Source organism: Talpa europaea, assembly GCF_964194135.1.
Source record: "Talpa europaea genome assembly, chromosome: 8".
Lineage (NCBI taxonomy): Eukaryota > Metazoa > Chordata > Mammalia > Eulipotyphla > Talpidae > Talpa > Talpa europaea.
The window spans coordinates 38411787-38434275 of record NC_140075.1 but is presented as its reverse complement, the minus strand read 5'-3'; the positions used below and the strand labels follow the sequence as shown (position 1 = coordinate 38434275).

General features: G+C 37.2%; 1 protein-coding gene across 2 annotated transcripts in view; it reads right to left on the bottom strand.

The window, feature by feature from the left end:
* The window catches only part of GALK2 (galactokinase 2), a gene marked incomplete at both ends in the record, with an annotated part of 112531 nt that overhangs the window by 58875 nt on the left and 31167 nt on the right, over window positions 1-22489 (bottom strand). For both annotated transcript variants that reach the window (XM_084239900.1, XM_084239899.1), the window contains one exon: window positions 21732-21878. In XM_084239900.1, coding sequence (XP_084096026.1) covers window positions 21732-21878 — 147 coding nt within the window. The remainder of the gene's footprint in view (window positions 1-21731; window positions 21879-22489) is intronic.

Below are 22489 nucleotides of genomic sequence, written 5' to 3'. Positions count from 1 at the left end.
TTCCTATAATGTAACAACTAGATGGCTAGGGACCTGGAAGATCAAATGTCTGCCCTGACTTCTATCAACACCACCCACCTGGGAAGGAAAAAAAGTTTAATGTACCTAAGAAAGCAAGCACATGACGGCAGCCGTCAGTCCATGTCAAGCCACTCTTAAGTCCACCTGTTGTCTGCAGAAGCTCTGGCTTAAATCCAACATTTATCTGGACAGGCTGCAGTATCATTTTTACAGTTGAATATACTACTAATCAGCCTCTTTTAATCAAACACAAAGCTTTAAAGAATTAAGCCTGTGTAGCACAAGCCCCCTCAAAAGATTACAATAATTAGAGATACAGAGACATGTAAATATTTGTTAGTCAAACCAAATTTGTGTTGCCTGGTATTTTCTTTGGAGCCTGCCCATGTCATTACACTGAAATGTGATATATACAAACCCTGAGTGACTGCAAGTGAAATAATGTGACCCTATATACACAGTGACAGTTTAAAATTACATTTGCTTTGGTTATTTTTATGTTAGACATCTCAAACAGTTTATTCTAAGCTTAGTACATCTTGTTTTCTAAACAAAACAATGAAGGAGAACATAAAAATACTTAAATAGCTGTGTAACAATGAAGGCTTTTAATTCCTTGACAAAGCTGAGAATTTGTGATTTTTAAGTCATCAGTATCTTCATTCATTCAGCAAACATTGAATTGGGTGCATTGGGTGTTGTGTTTATTAAAACACATAACACAAGACTAGGTATGTAACAGTATCTAGTTCTACTTTTAATGGATTTTCTAAACTTTTTTAAACTATTATTAACAAAATTCCACCTTTTTAAGAAGGAAATTATATTACCTAATCTAAGGCATTATTTCGGATAGGCAGATCTCTCTTATTCCTGTGTATGAAAACATTTTAAAATATAATGGGATAAAACAAAATCATGCAATGTGATTCACTGGTAAGGACATCACCTATATAGTATTGCTGGGGGGCTCATCTCAATCTAATAATAGGGCAGCCACCTGATGAGGGGAAAAAAATGTGTCTGGACTTTTCAAAAATGTTAATGTCATTAGAGGCAAAGCTGGGGAATTGTTCTAAAAGTCAAGAAAGATGACATTTAAATACAATAACTGGATTAGAAAAATAAAAAAGAAAGGAAAGTATAAAAATGGGAAGAGTTTAAAGGACAGTTTTATTGGGACAATTGTAAAGTTTGAATATGGATGCATGATAGGAAGTATTGTATCAATGTGATTATTATATTGTGGTTATGTTAAATATTGCCTTGTCCTTAGGCAACACATGCTGAAGTATTTAGTGGTCATGTAGCCAACTAACTCTCAAATCGTTTTAAAAAAAGTAGTTGAGAAAAAGATAAAGCAGAATTTGCAAAACGTTTTCATGGATCCAGGTAAAAACGTATGCATGTTCCTTGCTTACTCTTGCAAATTTGAGAAAATTTGACATTTTCTCATTATAAAAAGTTGAGAAATATTTTGTTATTTTAAAAATTCATCTGTGTGTTTGTAATACCTAACAGTGTTGTCAACTTGTAGCAATAATGTTAAATTATCCCCCAAAATTAAAGGGAATCAATGAAAACTTCTAAATATAAAGACATCTTGCATTAAAATAGGTTCCTGAGAATTATTCCTAAAGAAAGCACATTGTTAAATAAATTTTTTCTATAAATTATTTCTGCTTTATCACTAAAATTTCTTTTCCTAAAGAATTATAATTTTGCAATATCTGACAAAATCTTATGTCAATAAAATAAATATAAAAATAAATTATTAAAATATTTAAGTATATAAAATGATGTTAAAGCACTTTCATCTTTTTATAATATATAGTCCTTTAGGGCATGTAGAATAGATATACATTTAAATTTTTTAATTTTAAATTTTATTCATTGCTTGAATTTTGTCATATATTTTACGAAGAAATAACAAAATTTTATCAGAAGAAAAAACATTAATCAGATATTCTCAGATGCCCTAGTAACTATAGGAGTCATGACCAATTTTATCCTCCTTGTAACTTGCTTAAATTATAGTAGATTATGGGCTTTGATGACCACACATAAAGTTCCACAGACCCTGCTTCCACTTGATTTAAATAAACACAGTCAAAATTAACAACTGGTTAATGGCCCAGAATGTCTTCTTATGTGGGATATTACCCAAGATCTTTGCAACAGTTATATTTTATTTACAAGCTTAAAATAATTAAATCAACATATTGGTCAAAGAGTAACCTGGGTGGCACTCATTAAAATCTATCATTTGAAAGTGATACCCCAAAAAAGTCAAGCACTTCCTATGCAGCCCTTAGTAAGACCAGATTGGTGCTGCTATAAAGCAGGTCACCCAAGTACTAAGAGCACAACCTGAATTTCCAGAAGATAAATGTTAAGAACTTTCTCCATTCATTTTAAGAAATTAAATGAAGTGGGATTCCCCATTTTGTTCCCAGTATTGCATTGCACCAAAGAAGTTATGATATTTCACTGGAAATAATTTAATTGCAGGGCAAATTACTTTAACATGTTGAATTGCTAAACTGACAGTTGAATAGTCTACACATGTGAAATGAAACTTCAGCAAATGTCAACTTTGCTATTCAGACACCAGAAAACAAATCCTTCCTTCTCTGAAAAGTTTTATTCTTTAAAAAATTTGTGAAAAAGTTTTTAAAAGAAAACAAAAGGATCTCTGGCTTTTCCATGACTCGTTTTAGTCATATATTGTGGGATCTCTTATATAACAGTAAAATGATAACTGGGAAGAAATACAATGAACTTGTGGGAAAAGGGTAAAACAGCATAGATTAAACCACATTGTATAACAAAATAGGATTTGATGATAAAATTAAGTAACTTGAAGCAACTGGCAGTATTTGCAACTCCTATCTCTAACCAGTGACAAAGGTTTGGGACTTTGTTAGGCCAGCTCCACAACAGACTCACAGCCAATGTTTTCTACACTAAGCAATAATTGGATTGGAAAACTCAAAAGACAATTTTTCCTCTTTGGTTTTTCCCTTCATGCTAAGGCTATAGCCCAGTCAATGACATCTATGGCCCCCTGAAGAGAGTGAGAAAATGACACTCTAGAACCCCTTTCAGTTCCAGTTGGAGCTCTTTTGGAAAATAGGAAAGGAGAGATGACAAAGAAACACTTGGAAATTCACTATAATATCCCAAACCAGATATAGAAGCCTGCCCCTGAGGGACACCCACTGATTCTACTTTCACCTAACTTTAGGCATCAGACAGAAAGACAGAAGCCCACCTGTGAGGTTCTGGAGTATCCCATTCTCTGCACCTACAAGATGGTCCCTTGTCAGCAGAATTAACAAGACTGTATGCAGAGAGTATTACCAATCCACTCAAGAGAAAAATTTTACAAACAGGCAAGGTGGACTCTATCCAAAAAAGAAAGGTTCAAAATAGTCAAAAGTTTAGTAATATAATTCTGCTTAAGTGTTGCTTCCTACATTCTCATGTCAATGCTACCCTCAATAACACTCAGTTCTACTAATAATTGGTCATTGTTTTAATTGGTGATTCTCTTCCCTATTTCTCTTGTTTTCATTCTTTCACTAATCATATAACCTAAAGTTTCCTTTCTCCTAGTCATCCTCCTTTATTGCTAGCCTTTATTCTCCTTATAAAAATTTACCCTATGTGAAAGTATCTTGCTTATTTACTTGTTTCTTATATCTGTCTCTCCTACTTAGATTATAAGTCCCTTGTTTACCTTATTTCTCTGCCCCAATTATAGAATAAAGTCTGCTTCAATAAACATTGTTGGATAAAAGAATGAGAGGTAAGGTTTTTACTATCCCAATCCATTTGGGATTCATGTTACCTTTGAATGTCAGAGTTAAATGGAAAGTGAAAAAAATCTTCCCCTGAAACTAGTAATAATCATCTTTCAGTGACCCAGAATGCCTCACCTGAAGAAAGTCTACCTTTCAATAATTAGAATGAGAATTATAGATTATGATTGCTACTATTTGCATTATCATTATTGTAATATGGTAATTATGACAATGATGATCATCACCACTTATCATTAGTTAGGCTCTGCACTATACATATATGTTGCTCTAATCTTTACAAGAACTTTACTGGGTAAATACTAACCTATTTTATAGAAAAAGAAACAGGTTCAGGGAGATGAAATGATGTATCCAAGGTCACACAGCTCTTTTTTTTTTAAATAATAAATTTTATTTTTATATTCCCCATACAATTGCAGCCCCCCCCATTCTGACCCCAATCCCTCCCCTCCCGCCCCCGCCCCCCTAAAAGTGTCTCTGGTTCATAGTTTTTTGTTGATTTTGATTTTCACTTTCTTATAGTTATTCGTTTTCCTGGTCCCTTATTTAAGTTTTCTAGATTCCTGCTATGAGTGAGACCGTCCGGTATTTTTCTTTTTCTTTCTGGCTTATTTCGCTGAGCATGATCCCTTCCAGCGCCATCCATGTTGCTGCAAATTGCATGTGTTTATCTTTTTTGAATGCTGAGTAATATTCCATGGTATATATGGACCACATCTTCTTGATCCAGTCATCTATTTTTGGGCATTTGGGTTGTTTCCAAAGCTTAGCTATTGTAAAAAGTGCTGCTATAAACATAGGGGTGCAGGTGTTCTTTGGAATTGATATTTCTGTGTCCTTTGGGTAAATACCTAGGAGTGGAATTGCTGGATCATATGGAAGCTCTATGTTTAGTAGGTCCAGAAATCTCCACACAGCTCTCCACAGTGGTTGGACCAGTTTGCACTCCCACCAACAGTGCAGAAGAGTTCCTTTTTCTCCACACCCTCGCCAACATTTGTTGTTGCTAGTTTTTTTAATATGTGCCATTCTCACTGGTGTAAGATGGTATCTCATGGTAGTTTTGATTTGCATTTCCCTGATGACAAGTGATGTTGAACATTTTTTCATATGCCTGTTGGCCATTTGCATTTCCTCTTCAGAGAAGTTTCTTTTTAGCTCTTCTGCCCATTTTTTGACTGGATAATTTTCTTTGTTGTTGTTGAGTCTCATCAGTTCTTTGCAGATTTTTGTGATCAGTCCTTTATCATTAGTGTTGGGTGCAAAAATGTTCTCCCAGTTGGTGGGGTTTCTCTTTGCTTTTGTTATTGTCTCTTTTGCTGTGCAGAAGCTCTTTAATTTGATGTAGTCCCAGCTGTTTATCTTTGCCTTCACTATCACTGCTTTGGGTGATGTGTCTGTAAAGATGTCTTTGATGTGCAAATCACGTAGTGTTTCGCCTATATTTCCTTCTATATATTTTATGGTTTCAGGTCTTATGTCTAGTTCTTTAATCCATTTTGAGTTGGTTTTTGTGCATGGTGTTATGTAGTAGTCAAGCTTCATTCTTTTGCATGTAGTGACCCAGTTTTCCCAGCACCATTTATTGAACAAACTTTCTTTGTTCCAATGCATAGTCTTTGCTCCTTTGTCAAAGATTAGTTGACCATAAATCTGTGGGTTTATTTCTGGATTTTTCTATTCGATTCCATTGGTCTGTATGTCTGTTCTTGTTCCAATACCATGCAGTTTTGATGATTATGGCTTTGTAGTATAGTTTGAAGTCTGGGAGTGTGATGCCTCCATTTCCTTCTTTTTTTTTCAGGAGAGCTTTGGCTATTCGGGGTTTTTTGTGATTCCATATGAATTTCATCAATAATTGTTTTATTTCTTTGAAGAATGACATTGAAATTTTGATTGGAATAGCATTGAATCTGTATATTGCTTTTGGAAGGATGGCCATTTTAATAATGTTTATTCTTCCAATCCATGAGCAGGGGATGTCTTTCCATTTCTTTGTGTCTTCTTCTATTTCTTTTAACAGTCACACAGCTCTTAAGAGATAAGCTAGGAGTCCAAAGTCTTGTTGACTCCCAAGTCATCTCTTCCTACCATAATTTGCTATGGCATGCTGAACTGAAATCATCTTTTAATTTAGTCTTTATGATCACGTCAATTTACTTTACAATCTTCCGATCCCTTTCCAGTTCTGCTACTATTAAAATTTAGAAATCATATTAATTCATCCAAATTCTAAATAATCCTGAATAGTACTCTAAAGCATCTGTTATAGTCAGTAACCAAGGAAAATTTTATTTGTAAAATACCCTTTCTCAGTCATTCACTTTGGGGATACCAGTGTAAAATATGAAATTGTTATTCTAATGCCTATAGTATTTCCTGCCTATTCATTTCACTAAAATCATCAACACATATATTGTTTTTCTAGCTTACACTGAGCACTTCCACCTAGGACTTGACCTCAGTCTCTTAATTTTATAATCATCAAAGAACTAAATATAATTGAATTGGGAAAGTCATGTATTTGCTAAAATGCATCTCAACTCTGAAAAAGTATTAACTGATTAACGTGCCTTTCAGAAAGTGAGCTACTAAAAATTTAATAAGAAAAATACTTAAAAGAGAAAATAAAAATTCTGTCTATAAAAACTAACTCTAAAAATTAAATTTTTAAGAAACAGGAAAACTTAATATATGAGACTTTTACATGAATTTTTATTGGATTTTTCAAAAGTAGTATATTAAACATAATCACTTCAAGGGGTGTGGGTATTTGCAAAGTAGGTCAATATACCAATTTTTAATGGCAGGAAATATGTAGCGCAGTTTTGAAATGCTTCACGATTTATGGTGTAGCTGAATCTTCCCATGGAGCCATGGGAAGCTGGATTTTCAATCTCCTGGCCTTTTTTTCTCTTTTTCTCTTTTACTTATTCATTTATTTTAATTAAAATTAAGAGCAAACTGCTTAGAAGCAAAAATATGTATGGACAATTCAAGAGCTAACTTGGTTACCCCAGTATCTCCATCTAGTGGGCATTGCGATTATAAAGTTTATTTTACCCAATGCCTGTCTGACAAGTTTATTAAGTAAAATAATTGTGAGATAGATAAAAAATAAATTAAAAAAATAAAAGGCAGCAGGTTATTTTTCTGGGCATGGAATTATCAATCAACTTACTAGGAAAGTCATGTCACTTAATTGTAAGTACCCTAAATCCACAGTGTTCAATATTCCTAACATTGGATTTTTTTTTCAGCGGGGCCGTTTTTTGTTTTTGTTTTTTTTTTTTTCAGTAATGATTTTCTTATTACTAAAAGCTAGACTCTTGAAAGATCCATTCATAGATAACAGATAACATATAAGCATAAATTTAATTAATATTAGGCAACTCTTTAAAAAATGATCATTATAAGAATTACTTTACATCTTAGATCACAGAATCTTAGAAGCAGCCTGTAGATGTAATAGGCTAAATTCACTTCACTTTACTAGTGAAGAATCTAAGACCCAGATACTGAGACCTCTCAGTTATAAAACTAAAAAGGAAGGGAGCTAGGACTCAGACCCACGTCTGTTTTACAGCCCCCATTCTTGCAGTAAAAATAAATGCATATCCTAGAAGATACCACATTCTTTGGTGCAAAGTATTAATGTTTTTCTTTGATTCATCCAAATATAATGCTAATAATAAAAGGACATGGCTGCTTTGCAAATGATGGTGGTGATGATACATCTCTAATTCAATCCAGTTGCCTCCTTTATGCCAGGCATTGTCGAGATGTTCATAAGAAAGTGATACAATCATCTCTTTCTTCAGGGAGAGAGGATTTTAAGGTTATTTACTGCTTGCCATACTGCTGCACTTCTTTATTTCTTAATGGATTTTCATGTCCCTCAAGATAAAAAGGCATTCTGAAAGTCAGTTACCAGTGTCTCACCCATACCTCAGAGGGTTGAATGAACCTGTGTCCAGGACCCAAAGGCTGTGCCAGTCAAACAGTTCTATTGTATGGTTGCTTTTGTTGTAACTGCTGTATTGATGGTGTTTTTAGACCTTAAGGGGAAATGCAGAAAGCATTATCATGTTATAAAGGCAAAATATACCATATCCCTTTGATCTATTATAAAGTACCAAGTAAATAATACTGTAGCTAATCTCCAAGAAGTCTCTAGAGGCAAAACTCCAGTCTAAGAAGCTGGCAGCTGGACCTTACTTTACAGAGTTAGGTGGCTCCGTATATGCATCTTAAAGTTCCTAGAAATTCTTCAAGTGCTAAACAGATGCTAAGTTGTATTATTCGTGATAATATAGATTATAATATATATAATATATCTTGTAGTATATATCTTACTGCAAAAATGTTGGGAAAATAGTCCTGCATATACTACAAATCAGTCACAATTCTAGTTCCTCTGAGTAAAATTCTAATGACATAAATTTAAAGGTATAAGTTCATCCAGGTGATAGACCAGAGGGTACATTTAGTGACTTATTCCTGAGAAATTCCAAATAAAATCCCTAGTCTGTCAGACAGTTTTGTGTCCAAGAACTTTACCTCAAAATGAGGAGGATTTCAGTCATGATGGGTCTTTCCATGTATACAGGAGGCATACATGTTATTATTAATCTTCTTTTTATTGGCATTTTCTCATCTGATATTCTCATCTCTGTCTGATGTTTATTTGATCACTTGCCTGTCCAGAAGACCCCAGAGGGGTACATGGTGATTTCCTTTGAGCCCCAAGAAAAGTAACAGAATTTTTATTTTAAGTCAATGTTTATAATCCCTGTGGAATCTCCAATATACACTTCGACCCTTCTGGAATTAGCTTCCTCTGGGTCTCTCTAATATGACTACCCCCATGTGACCCTGAAGGCTCCCTGGATCTCAGGCCTACAAGACTAATTTCTACCTTGGACCAGTTTCTAGAAGTACAGTTAGAAAGAAGCATGTTAGGTGGATAGTTAAACTGATGCTCACTTTTGGTGAAGCTCTACTTCAAGGCCTGTACTTCCAGAAAAGCCGTATCACCATCCCTGAGTTGGTATAGAAAAAAAATGAGGGAACAGACAAATCCAACCTTTTATAATTATGGGTGACTTTGAAAGCTGAATAAGTTAAGGAGAGTCATACAATGGAAAGTTAAGTTCTCTTCTGAGGCTACATAAGAAGTTTCTCCACTATGTTCATCCATCCAGCTGTCTATCTATTCATACATTCTTTCACCATCCAACAAGTATATAATAGGAAATTACTGTGTGCTGCACACAAATGTTAGGAATACATCTAAATAAAATGTAAATAAAATGGATAGATCTATCCTATGAGAATCTTTGGAAGAAGTTATGCAAATGAAACCCAAATAACGATTTTTGGATCACAAACATCTCTGTGATGCACAGAAGTTTTAAGTCCCTACTGAAGCATCCCCTTTCATTCATACTTATACAAACAGCTTTGGAAAGCACATTCCTTTCTATAAGAACTATCTCCATTCATACCCTTATGCTGCACCCTCTCTCCCCTGAGTTGAGTTTGCCCAGGAATTGATGAAGAAGGTTTCTAGAATAGGTGTATAGGATGGGTGGGGAATACATATATTCAAGGGGTGGGGCTTAACATTGTTTCTTTAGGGCAGTGGTTCTCAAATGTTTCAATTTCAGGATGTTACACTTTAACATTATTAAGCAACACACACACACATACACAAACACACACAAAGAAATGAAAGGGGGACAGTTATTTTCAACTCAAGGAAGATAAAACTGAATATACATTCAATGATCCCATGCAACATATTTGCTTAAATATAACTATAGAGACGTTGGCTTCCAAATTATTGGTTTAAAAGAAGTCAACCAGAAAATTGGTTTTAAAAGGGGTGGATATTTGAAAGATACAATAGATTACTGCCTAATATACAGAGTTCCTTTTGAAATAATAAGGAGATTAATGAATATTTCAGGATATAATAAGCTGAGTAGCTGTTCAACAAAGTAAAAAAATACCAGTGACTAATAAAAGACCTGGGAAAGATGTTTAAGCTCTCTGATAATCAAATATATGCCTGTGATGGCATCTACCTGGAAAAGATTTTAAAAGACTGATAATCATGAACGATGGGAGAAAGCAACATCATGCAATATTGCTGCACATTTATAAAATCTAGATTTTTTTGGCAAAAAAAATATTGAGTCGTACAAGGAAAACTACAAAACTGATTATAAATCAAAAAACTAAATGAAGTGCTACTCCAGGTCCCTGGATAAGAAGATTCAATATTGTCAAGATGTTAGTTCTTCCCAACTTAATCTTTAGATTAAATTCAATCCCAATCAAAACTTCAAGTTATTTTGTAATTATTAAGAAATTCTAAAGCTTATCAGCAAAGGGAACAGGCCCAGAATAGCCAACATCTTATTGATGGAAAAGAATCAGGTTGGAGGACTGACACTATCCAACTTCAAGAATTACTGTAAGGCAATAATCATGAAGAAAGTACAGTACTGGCAAAAGAATAGACAGCCAGACCAATGGAACAGAATAGAGAGCCCAGAAATAGGCCCACATAACTAGAGTCAACTGATCTTTGAGAGGAGCAAAAGTAATACAATGGAGCAAAGATCATCTTTTCAACAAATGGGACAACTGCACATCCAACCAGATACTCTGTCTTTTAATTGATGAGTTTAGCCCATTAACATTTAGAATGATCATTGACATATGAAAGTCTGTTGCTTTCATTTCGCATTAGTTTTTTAGTTATATCTATTTCCTTTTTCAGTTCTTTTTATGTGTTTCTCTATTTGGTTTAGATAGTAAGAGTTACTTTCATCAGACAACAGCATGACTAAATGGAGAAAAAAATCTATTTTGAATAAAATCTATGAACAGGAATCCAGACAACTCCATTCACAGGCAATTTGTCTTTGGTTACATTGCATAAATTCTCTGAACCTCATTGTGTTCCTTTGCAAAATTGAAATATAGCTTTCTTTCCAAAATGACCATGAGATTTATAAATGATATGTAAAAAACAAGTTGGTACAAAACAGTAATGAAAAGAAGGCATCTTTACCTCTCATATAAAGTCTAATACAATTTTAAAGTTATATTTTAAAGTCTAATACAATGTTAAAGTTTTTCATAAATAACTGCCATACCTTTGTGTCTACAGAATTGCGATGCATGCTTTAAATAGACTCCATTGGTTAACCTTTTCCCTTTGAGTCCTTTCTTTTCTGTACAATACAATTTGTCTCCTTGCTGTTCCCATGCCCACCAATACATTTATAAACCTCATATGGTTAGAAAAACTTCCCTGACTACTAATTTATTTTCCTGCTTTATCTATTTTCTTACTAAACGCTCCGCATAAACTTTTCTAAAATCTATCAGGAAAATCAGAAAACTGGAGATGTTTGACAAATTTAACTAATTTTCCCTTTCATTTAAAGAAACAACTACTCTTATTCTCACTTAAGAATAGAAATTGAGGGCCTCCCCGGTGGCGCAGCGGTTGAGCGCTGGGTTGCGAAGCTGCCCGCAGCCTCTGCAGCGCTGGTTCGATCCCCGGCTGCTCCCCGGCCACCAGAGGAGGGTCCCACATGGCGCGCAGACCTCTCCTGCCGCCCGCTGCTCCCCTCAGCAGTGTACTTCGGTCCTTCTGCCTGCTCTGCTCCCCGCTCTGGCTCTGGTGAATTCTCTCACCCTCCCGCGCTTCTGACTCTACCCAGTGCATGTATAAACAAAACAAACGAACAAATAAATAAATAAAACATGCCTCTATAAAAAAAAAAAAAAGAAAAAAAAATTAATAAAAAAAAAAAAAAGAATAGAAATTGAGGGCCTCCCCGGTGGCGCAGCAGGAGCACAGCACTGTGAAGCTGTCCACAGCCTCCCTGGCACCAGTTCGATTCCCCGCCGGCCAGGGAGATTCCCACATGGCTCGCAGACCTCTTCTGTCTTGCCTGCTGCTCCCCTCAGCAGTGTATTTTGGTCCTTCTACCTGTTCTGCTCCCTGCTCTGTCTCTGGTGGATTCTCTCACCCTCCTGTGCCTCTGGCCTATACCCCAGTGCTTCTATAAATAAATAAATCCTTTAAAAAATAGAAATTGAGACAAAGGGAGATTCATATAAATTACAGAGCGTATTAGTCACAAAGAGGACAAGGTCTAAAAAGCCTTTCATTGTACTGCTTACTCTATCAAATATCGGTCTGAGGAGCAGTGCAGGGTAGCTCTTGATCAAGAGGCAACCATCACTGCCATTACACATTCAGAAACAGTGGACAAACACCTCTGAATTTGGTGGGGCAATTTAACCAGAACACAATAAATGTAAAAAGGAATGGCTATGCACATGTGTGGAGTACTTCATATCATCTGCCTTGTCCCAATTAATTCTCTAAATACTAGATAATATTTAACTTATTATTGGGTGTAAGTCAAAGTTTGGAGGCCTGGAAACACAGTGACCTAACAATGGTAAGGATGGAAAGATACCACAGAAGTTACAAACACAACTGGGCATGCATGTGAATTTGCAACAAGAGTGGTTTCATTTGAAACCACTTGGAAAAAATGACCCATATTCTTCTAATGCTACTCCCTAATTAGTGTTGTTTGCCTTAGTTTATGCTAAAGGTAAACATGTATTTAGTCTAGAAAAGAGATGGGGGGTTGGGGGGGGAACCTGGGTACCTAAACAACCTCTAGAAAGCAAGGCTTCTAATCTGCAATCAAATAGCTTAGTCACATTATCCAAGTGATTTCAAATTACTCAAAATCATTAAATAAATGATTCAGTCTCCAATCCTACTCCTAAAAAAAGAACATACAATAACCAGAGATACAAATACCATCCCACATAATTGAAGGAAACTTGGTTCTTTTTTATTGATAAAACTATGTGAGTGCTTTTATATTTACAAATTAACAATATTAACTTAAAATTTCAAACATTTTTCAATGCAGCCCACCCAGGGCTAACACTAAGCCCTCTGGTTTTTACCAGTGAACACATGGCTTCAGTCCATGTTCAACACTTAATTAAGAGATTCTTTTCAAAGATTGTATTCTGAATTTACCATCTTTTTAGAGGCCGTGCTGCTGCAGTTCATTAGCAGTCAACATCTGGCTGGAATGTTTTAAACTACTATTTTCTTTAACTATTATATGGATGGGGTTTTTGTTATTCTAAGCAAACTGAAACAATGTCCTTGTATGGACTTCTAAGCATAATAATTAGTGACAGTGTAAATTATTTTCTGATTTTTCTTATGCCACATAGCAAACTGCTATAAAAACATTTGAATCATAGCTTAAAGCTTTGTATAATTGTGAGATTCTTTACAATGTAAAATGTGAACCATATCTTTATTTTTTAAGCCTAAGTCCTCATTCTGAAGGTCAAGAAATATTTAACTTTAACGTGGCTATATGTAAGGAAAAGTATAGCCTTAAAATTTCTCAAGGGAACAGCCCTTATAAACTCAGGAAAGTGAAATCTTGGACATATTTGGCACAGAGCTTTGAATATTCCATCTACTCTGCTTCTGAACCTTGAAAGTCTGTTGCACAGTATGGATTTCAAACTTCAAAACCACTCCTCTAAAAAAGAGTATCCACCCATGTCTATACAACTAATTTGCCCCTAAAATTAAGTTAACTAAATCTGTTCAGGGATTTAAGGAACTAGAAAACTTCCCTGTAGTCAAATAAGTTTTTACGAGGAATTTCATGAGGCTGCATAAGAATTTCTAGGCCTCAGCTGACACATATTTATAAGTCTGGCTCGGGGAACTGCTACAATACACTGATGGATTCACTCTGCCTGAAATGCCCTTGGGCCCCCTCTCAGTACTGTGTGTCAAGACACAGCCTACCCTGCCTTTTAAAACTCACCACTTACTTGAAATCTTCCGTCTGACTTGAACAAGGAGCATTCTTTCAACCTTTTTCCCTATATATTCACACCTGGCATGAGACACTCAGTTAATACGCCTTCTCTTAGTATTCCACTATGAGCACATAAGTTCCAAAAGGACATTGAGCATTCCTTTTCTTTTAATTCTTTCCTCCCTTGCCAGGATGGGTTACAGAATGGTACCTCCAGCTGATAGAACTCAAATTAGCGAAAGTCACATCTCGCCTTTTCGGCACACAGTCCTCCAAAGGCTTTCTATTGCACTTGGAATGAAATCCAAAAAGACTACACAACACGGCCTCTGACCATGCTCTCAGCTCACCTCTCACGACTCTGCCCTCTCCCTTCTCACCCCCACCCACCCTCACCCCTAGCCATGGTCTCTGCTATTCCCAGAATATGACAAACACTCTCTCCTGGGGCTTTCTCACTTGCTATTCCTTCTGCCTCCCTTCTCTGCCCACTCCCTCAGGTTTCTGATTCAAAAGTCTCCTCCTTAGAAAGCCCTTTTCTAACTACTGCCTTTCTAAAACAGCAGTTTTTCCTACCATGGCTTATTTTCTCTTCATAGCCTTGGCTGATATATATTCGTGTACCTGTTCATAAAGTCCCACCGTCACTGCCACCACCAGCAACCTGTACGTTCCATGAAAGCAGGGGCTTAGCCGATTTTACGCACAGTGTATCGCCTGGTACCTAGCACAGGCCTGCCACAGTTGAACACCATAGTAGCTGTTCAATAACAGTCACTGGATCACCGCTTCCAAGACTGAGAATAGCAAGTTTATATGGTGGTTGAAAGACCTGTCTCCTCGGTGAGCACTCCCTCACAGTCAGTGATATTCCTGTTATTCCAGGTTTCCCAATAATGAACATCTAGTTTTTGGAATGGATCCCTGCCATTAAGTAGAAGCAGCCTGTATTTTCTCAGATTCTTTCACCTAATGCTCGTCCACAAGCCTGTCCCTAGACCTGTCTTCTTTGATCACAGTTCAGCAGTTCATCTGTTTTCAGTCTCCAGCTTGGACCCACTGAATCCCTTCTTACCTCCTCATCTTTCAGTTGCCCCCACTGCAGTCATATGGGTCATTCACTGCTTCTCTTACCTTTCATTCTATTCACCCCTTGCCTGTCATTTCCTTTGTTTTCAATTTTTACTTTCATCACAGGGATGCACAGAATCTAGAAGGTCAAATCTCAAAGGTCTCACCCTTTCGCCCTTCCCCACCCAATGTAGAGTGCCCAGAGACAAACACTTCTAACTCTTAACTCTGGTTTTAAATAATGGAATGATCTAAGTAAAATGCTATCTACTTGTCATGCCAGTTTTAACTTTATCTTCTGCCTTCACTTTAGAGTAAAGGAGGATTTTAATCCCTTACCTCTTTTCCCTTCCTTGATTGTTCCCAAATAAATATATAAATCCATTTTCACTATATTTATTACTAAGACTATTGATCATTTATGAGCCAAATAATAAAAATTGACTGATTTCCTTTCTGGTACAAGTTTTGTTTTTCTTACGTTTAATAACTGCCTAACGTCCTCAACTGCTTAGCTTAATTTGCATGTCCGGTGAAGCCTTCCCAATACCCTATACACACTGGTAAAAGCACTTTTAATCCATTTTTATACAGGATCAAACAAGTCAGATTATTCAGGGGTTTTTTCCTGATAAGATTTGGCAATTCCATTTTCCCCCTCCCTCTTTCAGTTCTAATCTGCAATGACCATTTTCTATACTCCTGGGAGTCATGAGTGTTATGCTGGGATTTCCCTACACTGATACTCTAGAAATACCCAACTCCTCTCTCCCGTATTGTATTTCCTATTTCCTGGTTCCCATATTGTCTTCTTCCTTTGTTTATTCTCTCATTTCAGTGGATTGCATCCTATAGACCCTTTGACTTCACATGTTTGAGAATATTTTATTCTATCCTCATTCTTCAATTCATTTATTCTAAGCTATTTCAAAATCCATTAATAGGGCCGCCCCTGGTGGCGCAGCGGTTGAGCGCTGGGCTGCGAAGCTGCCCGCAGCCTTTGCAAGCACAGGTTCGATCCCGGGCCACCAAGGCAAGGGTCCCAGATGGCGTGACAGACCTCTCCTGCCGCCCGCTGCTCCCCTCAGCAGTGTACCATCAGTCTGCCTGCTCTGCTCCCCGCTCTGGCTCTGGTGAATTCTCTCACCCTCCAGCACTTCTGACTGTACCCAGTGCCTGTATAAATAAATAAATAAATCTTTAAAAAAAAATCCGTTAATATTTTGAAACATTTATTGTTGCCTTCTATCTTCCATTGCTCTTTTTAAGAAATTTTCATTCCTGATTCTTTGCTTGTCATCTTATTCACTTCTTTTCTCCTGCTCTTACATCATTTTCTAATGTGTTTTTTATTAACACTCAAGCTTCACCACTCTGGGATGATATTCTCTGGCTTTGTCTTTTCCACTTATTACGTTCCATACCCTGTGTTTACTATTTTTTTTGAAACACCCCTGTTTATTTTTTCACAAAAAGTAAATTTCTATTTTTCACAAAAGATAGATTTCTCCCTTCAGGTATGGTCACTATAGTTTTTAATATGAGAATTTGTGTTTTCACTTTGGAGAAATTCTACTTGTTGTTTGTTTGTTTGTTTTTAAATATTATCCTAGTGATTGTTTTCTCTGTTTCTCCTTATTGGTTGGATATTGGTGATAGGGCTGAGACTTAGCCCCGAGGCAACCAGGGAGACCCGGGATGGATACTGAATTTCTGGAGTTGATCTATAAATTTCCCTATCTTTCTCTTACTGTTCATCTCAGTTTTCCCCTCTCCTTGATCACTTCTTCAAATCCTTTTTCTGAACTTTTTGTTTTAGCTATTATGATTTTAATATCCAAAGTTCTTACTATTTGTTCCTTTTTTAAAAAGAATAATACTCTACTCTTTTTTCAAGGCTATAACATTTTCTTTTATCTCTGAGGACATCATGGCATCTTAGAGGCATGGTCTCTGTTTTCTGAGGTCCATTTTTCTGCATTTGCTTCATGTTGGAGGTTTTTTCCCAACATGAGTATCCTTTGATTCCCTGTCATATTTAAGAAAGCGTCATGAAAAAGCTGATTTGGAATTCTGTAAATGGACTTTTCAGAAGTTCTAGGGTAACCCGAGAATCTTTGTGGGAAGGGTCACCGAATGTGAATCTCTATAGGTCTTTTCTCTATGGTGCTTCGGTTTATTCTGAGAAGAATCTTCCAATATTCCAATTGGAGTGTAGAGTTAAGGCTGCCAGTGTGCTGGAGGTGAGCAGAGGACCACTGTTCAGATACAGAGTATCTTTTAATCTTCTAGTTTTCAATTTTCAACTCTATTCTCATCCTGCTATTCTCAGTGCTCAGTGTCCCGAGGCCAGAGGATCTCTGATTGTTTCTCCAGAGACTCCTACAAAGGTAGGGGAAAGGGTCTCTTACTTAGCTAAGTAAGAGTGAGTTCTTGAGGGTCTAACTGTGCCTCATAAAAATGTTCTCGTAAATCCCCACCTGCCATGTCACCCTGCTTTCTATGGTACCAGGTGCTTCTCATTCCTGAGCATTTCCAGAAATCTGTGAGTCAACTTGATTTCCATTAACGTGCTTTCTGTCTGCAGCCCCCTTCCTTAGGCCCTTGGCGCTGACCTTTCTCCACTCCGCTAAGTCATATACCATCTTTCCACTGACTTTCAAGCTTTGTATCTTGTGGTTTAGGGTTATTTATGTCTCCCTAGTTTACCAAAGATAAACTGGTGCCTACATTTCTTGTTTTCTCTGTTTGGTGATGGTTTTTGAGATAAAAGGTGAGTGAATGACAGAGCAAAGAAAGACTAGGCGTATCTTTATACTAACGTCTTAAAGACCAGAAAGTCTGGTCTTTTCTATTTCATAGGACTTTTATCACATCATAGTCTCCTCTGTCTGATTCACAATTTTTGGATTCCAGACATTTTGAGTGACTAGTTATCTTGTTTTGCTGGGTTCAGACACACATTTAGTTTATTAGCAAATTAACTAGTTGCATATCTGCTTCTTGTAACCTATTTGCAGCAGTTGTCTGCCAACAAGTGGGGTATATTGATTGTACATATAACTGGAAAGGAATTATTTAACCCCACACCCCTCCATTCTCACACTTTTCTGTATCCCAGGAGGCAGAACTACTTTTTGGACAACTTGCCTCACTCACTGCCATCCCCACCTGCCTCACTGTCCCCATCTCACTGCATTTCTGGTGTCATTAGAGGCATGACTCCTGAAATATAAATGGCTTCTAGCTTCACAAGGGAGCACTTTCTAGTTGGCTACCTCAGCCCTACCCGTGCTTCTGTTAATAGTCTCTTTCTTAAACACACTCCAGATAAAACCTGTGTGCCATTTGCATCCTATCAAAACACTCACTGATACATCAATAAAAAGAAACTTTGAACTCATTCATCTCCAAAATCCTTTGATTTCTCTTGTTCTGTGATTTTTATGAGGAATGCATACAATTAGCACTAAACTGAAGACTCTGATCAAATGAGGGACTTCCTTCAGTCAAAATTCTGTCTCACTATGCAAAGACATTCTTCAGATAATGATGCTCAGCCCCTCGAAAACATAAGCATTGTCAGTACAACTTAGTCCCACAGGGAAAGCTAAACTATAGATATTGTCTCCTTTAGGCAATGGAGTCAGATAGCTCTGAATAAAGAACACTTGTTATTTTTTATTTTGAAAACACAAAGACAGCCAGAATTCATTCCAAAGGATTTAACCGTGTTTCTTTGTCTTCTATCCCTTAAATATTCACACCATAAAAGGGTCAGAAAAATGCAAAAATTGAGCTTTACCAATCCTCCCATTAAAGAAGAAATGAAATCCTGGACTTCACACTTCCCCCCACACCAGATTCTCTCTTTCTCCTTATATAGGCACATTTTATTTTGTACCCACTAAACCTTTCCCACTTTCTTACCCCTCATAGACCTTCAACCCATTCCTATCTTAAACTACTCTTGCCAAAGTTTTGTTCAGCTTCTTGGATGCTGAATCTACTGGGTACTTCTCAGTTAGCCTCTCGGCAGCATTTGACACCGCTGCCACTCCTTTCATGAAACGTTCTTTTACTTCTCTGTTGCCTCACCCTTCTGGTTTTCCTACTCCATCTGACGACTCCTCAGTCTTCTGTGGCCATCTCTTTCTCTGTCCATCCCACAAATACTCATGCTTGTCTAAGTTCTATCCTAGTCTTCCTTATCTTCCTATGTATACTCACCACCACTGGATGTTCTCTCTCATTCCCATGGCTTCAGAAAGCAATTATATGTTAAATACTGGCAAATAGAGGTCTTAAGAGCAGATCTCCATCCTGACACTCAGAGATATTATTTATAACTAAATACTAGACCACTCCATCAGTATTTCCACAGATATCTCACAATCACCATTTCAGCTTTCCCTTAGACCTATTTTCTTTTTTTTTTCAGTTATATCCCTTATTCCAATGAATAGTGACCAGCCAGACACCTGGGTATAATCCTTTACTCTTCACTGTCCACTATCCTCATACCCAATCAATGACCAAGCCACCATGATTCTGTCTGAGATCACTATGAATCTATCATCTAGTTCTCCCCAATCTCACAGCCACTTCCATAGACCAAGTTGTCTCCACCCTGTTAATATTATTAACCTGAAATCTAGATTTTATAATAAGTCATTATTCTCTTCCTAAAAGCCTGTATTGGTTATACACTGCTGTAAGAATACATTCCTCAATGTGGTTTACAAGGCCCAGCATCTGACCTCCTACCCTGTCATCTAAATTAGCCAAACTGAGCCCCATTTTAGTTCCTCCAATAAGCTGTGATCACTCTTACTCTAAATATTGCCACATGGGGGGCCTCCCTGGTGGTGCAGGTGGTTGAGCGCCCTGCTGTGAAGCTGTTCGCAGCCTCTGCAGCGCTGGTTCGATCCGGCTGGCCAGCGAGAATCCCACATGGCGCAGCAGACTTCTCCTGTCTCGCCTGCTGCTCCCCTCAGCAATGTATTTCAGTCCATCTGCCTGTTCTGTTCCCCGTTCTGTCTCTGGCGAATCCTCTCACCCTCCTGCGCATCTGGCCAGTACCCCAGCTCTTGTATAAATAAAATAAATCTTTAAAAATATATGTATTGCCACATGGTGCTCCCACCACCTGATACATGTCTAAATGATCGCATCAGTATTGTGCGATCATTATTTCTTGACTAACATCTACGAATTCTTGCATCTCAGTGCAGATGTCCTACACTCTCTAAATGTGAGGTAGGCTCCACAGCACAGTTTATCCATTTATCACACCCTATTATAGTTCCCTATTTAATTAACCTTTTTCTACTTTTTGATCCCAAGATTGTAAGTTAAAACTTCACCTATTATATGTCCAATGCTTTGAACATTACCTGGACACAAAGTATTCACTAAATAAATAATGGCTAACTGCTGAACAAATGAATAAACAAACCATCAGATTAAAAGTAGTACCAGTGAAAGCACATTTTTATATGGGCTTCCTTTGTCTTGCTTTCTCTCTTCCCAAAAATCAAATAATAATAAGTTACTCTTGGGCCTCCCCGGTGGCGCAGCGGTTGAGCGCTGGGTTGCGAAGCTGCCCGCGGCCTCTGCGGTGCTGGTTCGATCCCCGGCTGCTCCCCAGCCAGCGGAGGAGGGTCCCATATGGCACGCAGACCTCTCCTGCCGCGCCCGCTGCTCCCCTCAGCAGTGTACTTGGGTCCTTCTGCCTGCTCTGCTCCCCGCTCTGGCTCTGGTGAATTCTCTCACCCTCCCGCGCTTCTGACTCTACCCAGTGCTTGTATAAACAAAACAAACAAACAAACAAACAAATAAAACATGCCTCTATAAAAAAAAAATTAAAAAAAAATAATAATGTTACTCTTCCCTCCAAATAAATCATTGCTTAAAAAGGCTAATTACCCTTGGCTTTGTCATTCATTCTCTTTCTTCTATACATAAATTTTTTTTAACTGAAAGTTTAAAGTTCTAACTGAAATACTAAGCATATGTTGACTTTCTCTTGATCTCCCTGATTCTGCCTGTGTCCCAAAACCTACTATAAACTCAGTAGTATATGTACACAAGATAAAAAGAATCTATGACAAAATTTTATTTGAACCAGAACTCCAAAGTATTAATTAAAGCTGAGCACACCTGCTCTGAACTGCAAAGTCAAAGATTTATGCACACTTATAAAGTTGAGCCTTTCTGACCTCTTATAGGATTTATGTTTCCTTTAAATAAGCATTTCCTCTTTGTAATGCAATGTTAAAAAAAAAAAGTTTATCTCGGTGACTAACCTGCTGGCATAAACAGATATGCTACTAAGTTCCTTTATTGCCTGGTCTTTACCCTTTCTACCCACTGTTTGTCAAATATTTAATTTAGGGTTTTGGGTAAAAGTAAGCAGGTCCAAATAACCATAAAGTCTAGAAATTCTTTTTCTAAACTGAACTTCTAATGAAATGATCTAAAAAGATAGCAATGCATTCCGTCTCTACACTTAATCTGAGAGTATTTTAATACAGTTATTCATAGATATGCTCATTGTTGGGTGGGTATTAGCTAATGCAGTGTTTATCACAAGCAGGACTTGCTAAGTTACAATGCAGCCAGCATGCAGTGCTGTCAGATAAGACAGTTTTTCAATTAAAGGAAAGAATTTTCATGTTGAGAATTGAATGCTAATGCCTTCAGAAGAGTGGGGGAGTCACTAGAGATGAAAGCCAAGGGTATTGCAATTTACTCGTTTATTGTGTCATCTTGGGCAAGTTATTTAATCTTTTGCATCCTTCATTTCAATGGTGATAATAAAAGTATTACATAGGGGTGTTACGGGAGGGGAAAAAAGAAAGAAAGAGGAGATTCAGTGAAGTTAACAACATTCAAAGTTGGTTACCTTGGATAGGTTCATTCCCAGCACCGTGAGGGTCACCAAACCAGCACAACAGACCAAAGCACTGGAGCTGGAGAGGCCAGAACTAGGTGGGATGTTTCCATCCACCAGGCAATTCATTCCAGGCATGTTACTAAGACCAAAGTGTTCCTAGGAATAGAAAGAAAAAAAGCACTAGTAACTTTGACTAGTAGGGGTGGAAAAATATTCTTTCATTCCCCAGAGAGCAAAAGTCTATCAATGGACTTAATTATGGTATTTATAGAAACTACTTGTGCAACTCAACTTAGTTGAGACTATACAGGACATTTTACTCAATGACTCTTTGGCTACTACCACAATCTAAAAATTACTTTTCACTTTGTCCAAGAAAAAGCTACTGATCCATTTCCTGAAATTGCTTTGAATGCTCTTTTTCTTGAATATTTACTGATTTGAACAATTACATCCAACATTTCAAGTAGCGAGGCAGGAAATAATAGTTATTAGAAAGGCAGGTTAAAACTCAGTGTAACACATCCCAACACTCTGTTATTGCAAAAGGGTTTGGATCTAATAGACTGTCTTTCTTCAGAAGGTCCCCTAAAGAAAAAGTGTTCCAGGATTTCTGAGTTCTGTTTCACTTATGGCAAACCTCACACCAATAGATTAAGAGACATTAAAAAAATCATACATAGGGAACTGGAATGGGGCCCAGGTTTCTGATGTCTGGATGAGAATGTCTCCACTGCAGTCAGAATGCTGGGCCAGCACACTGCCAC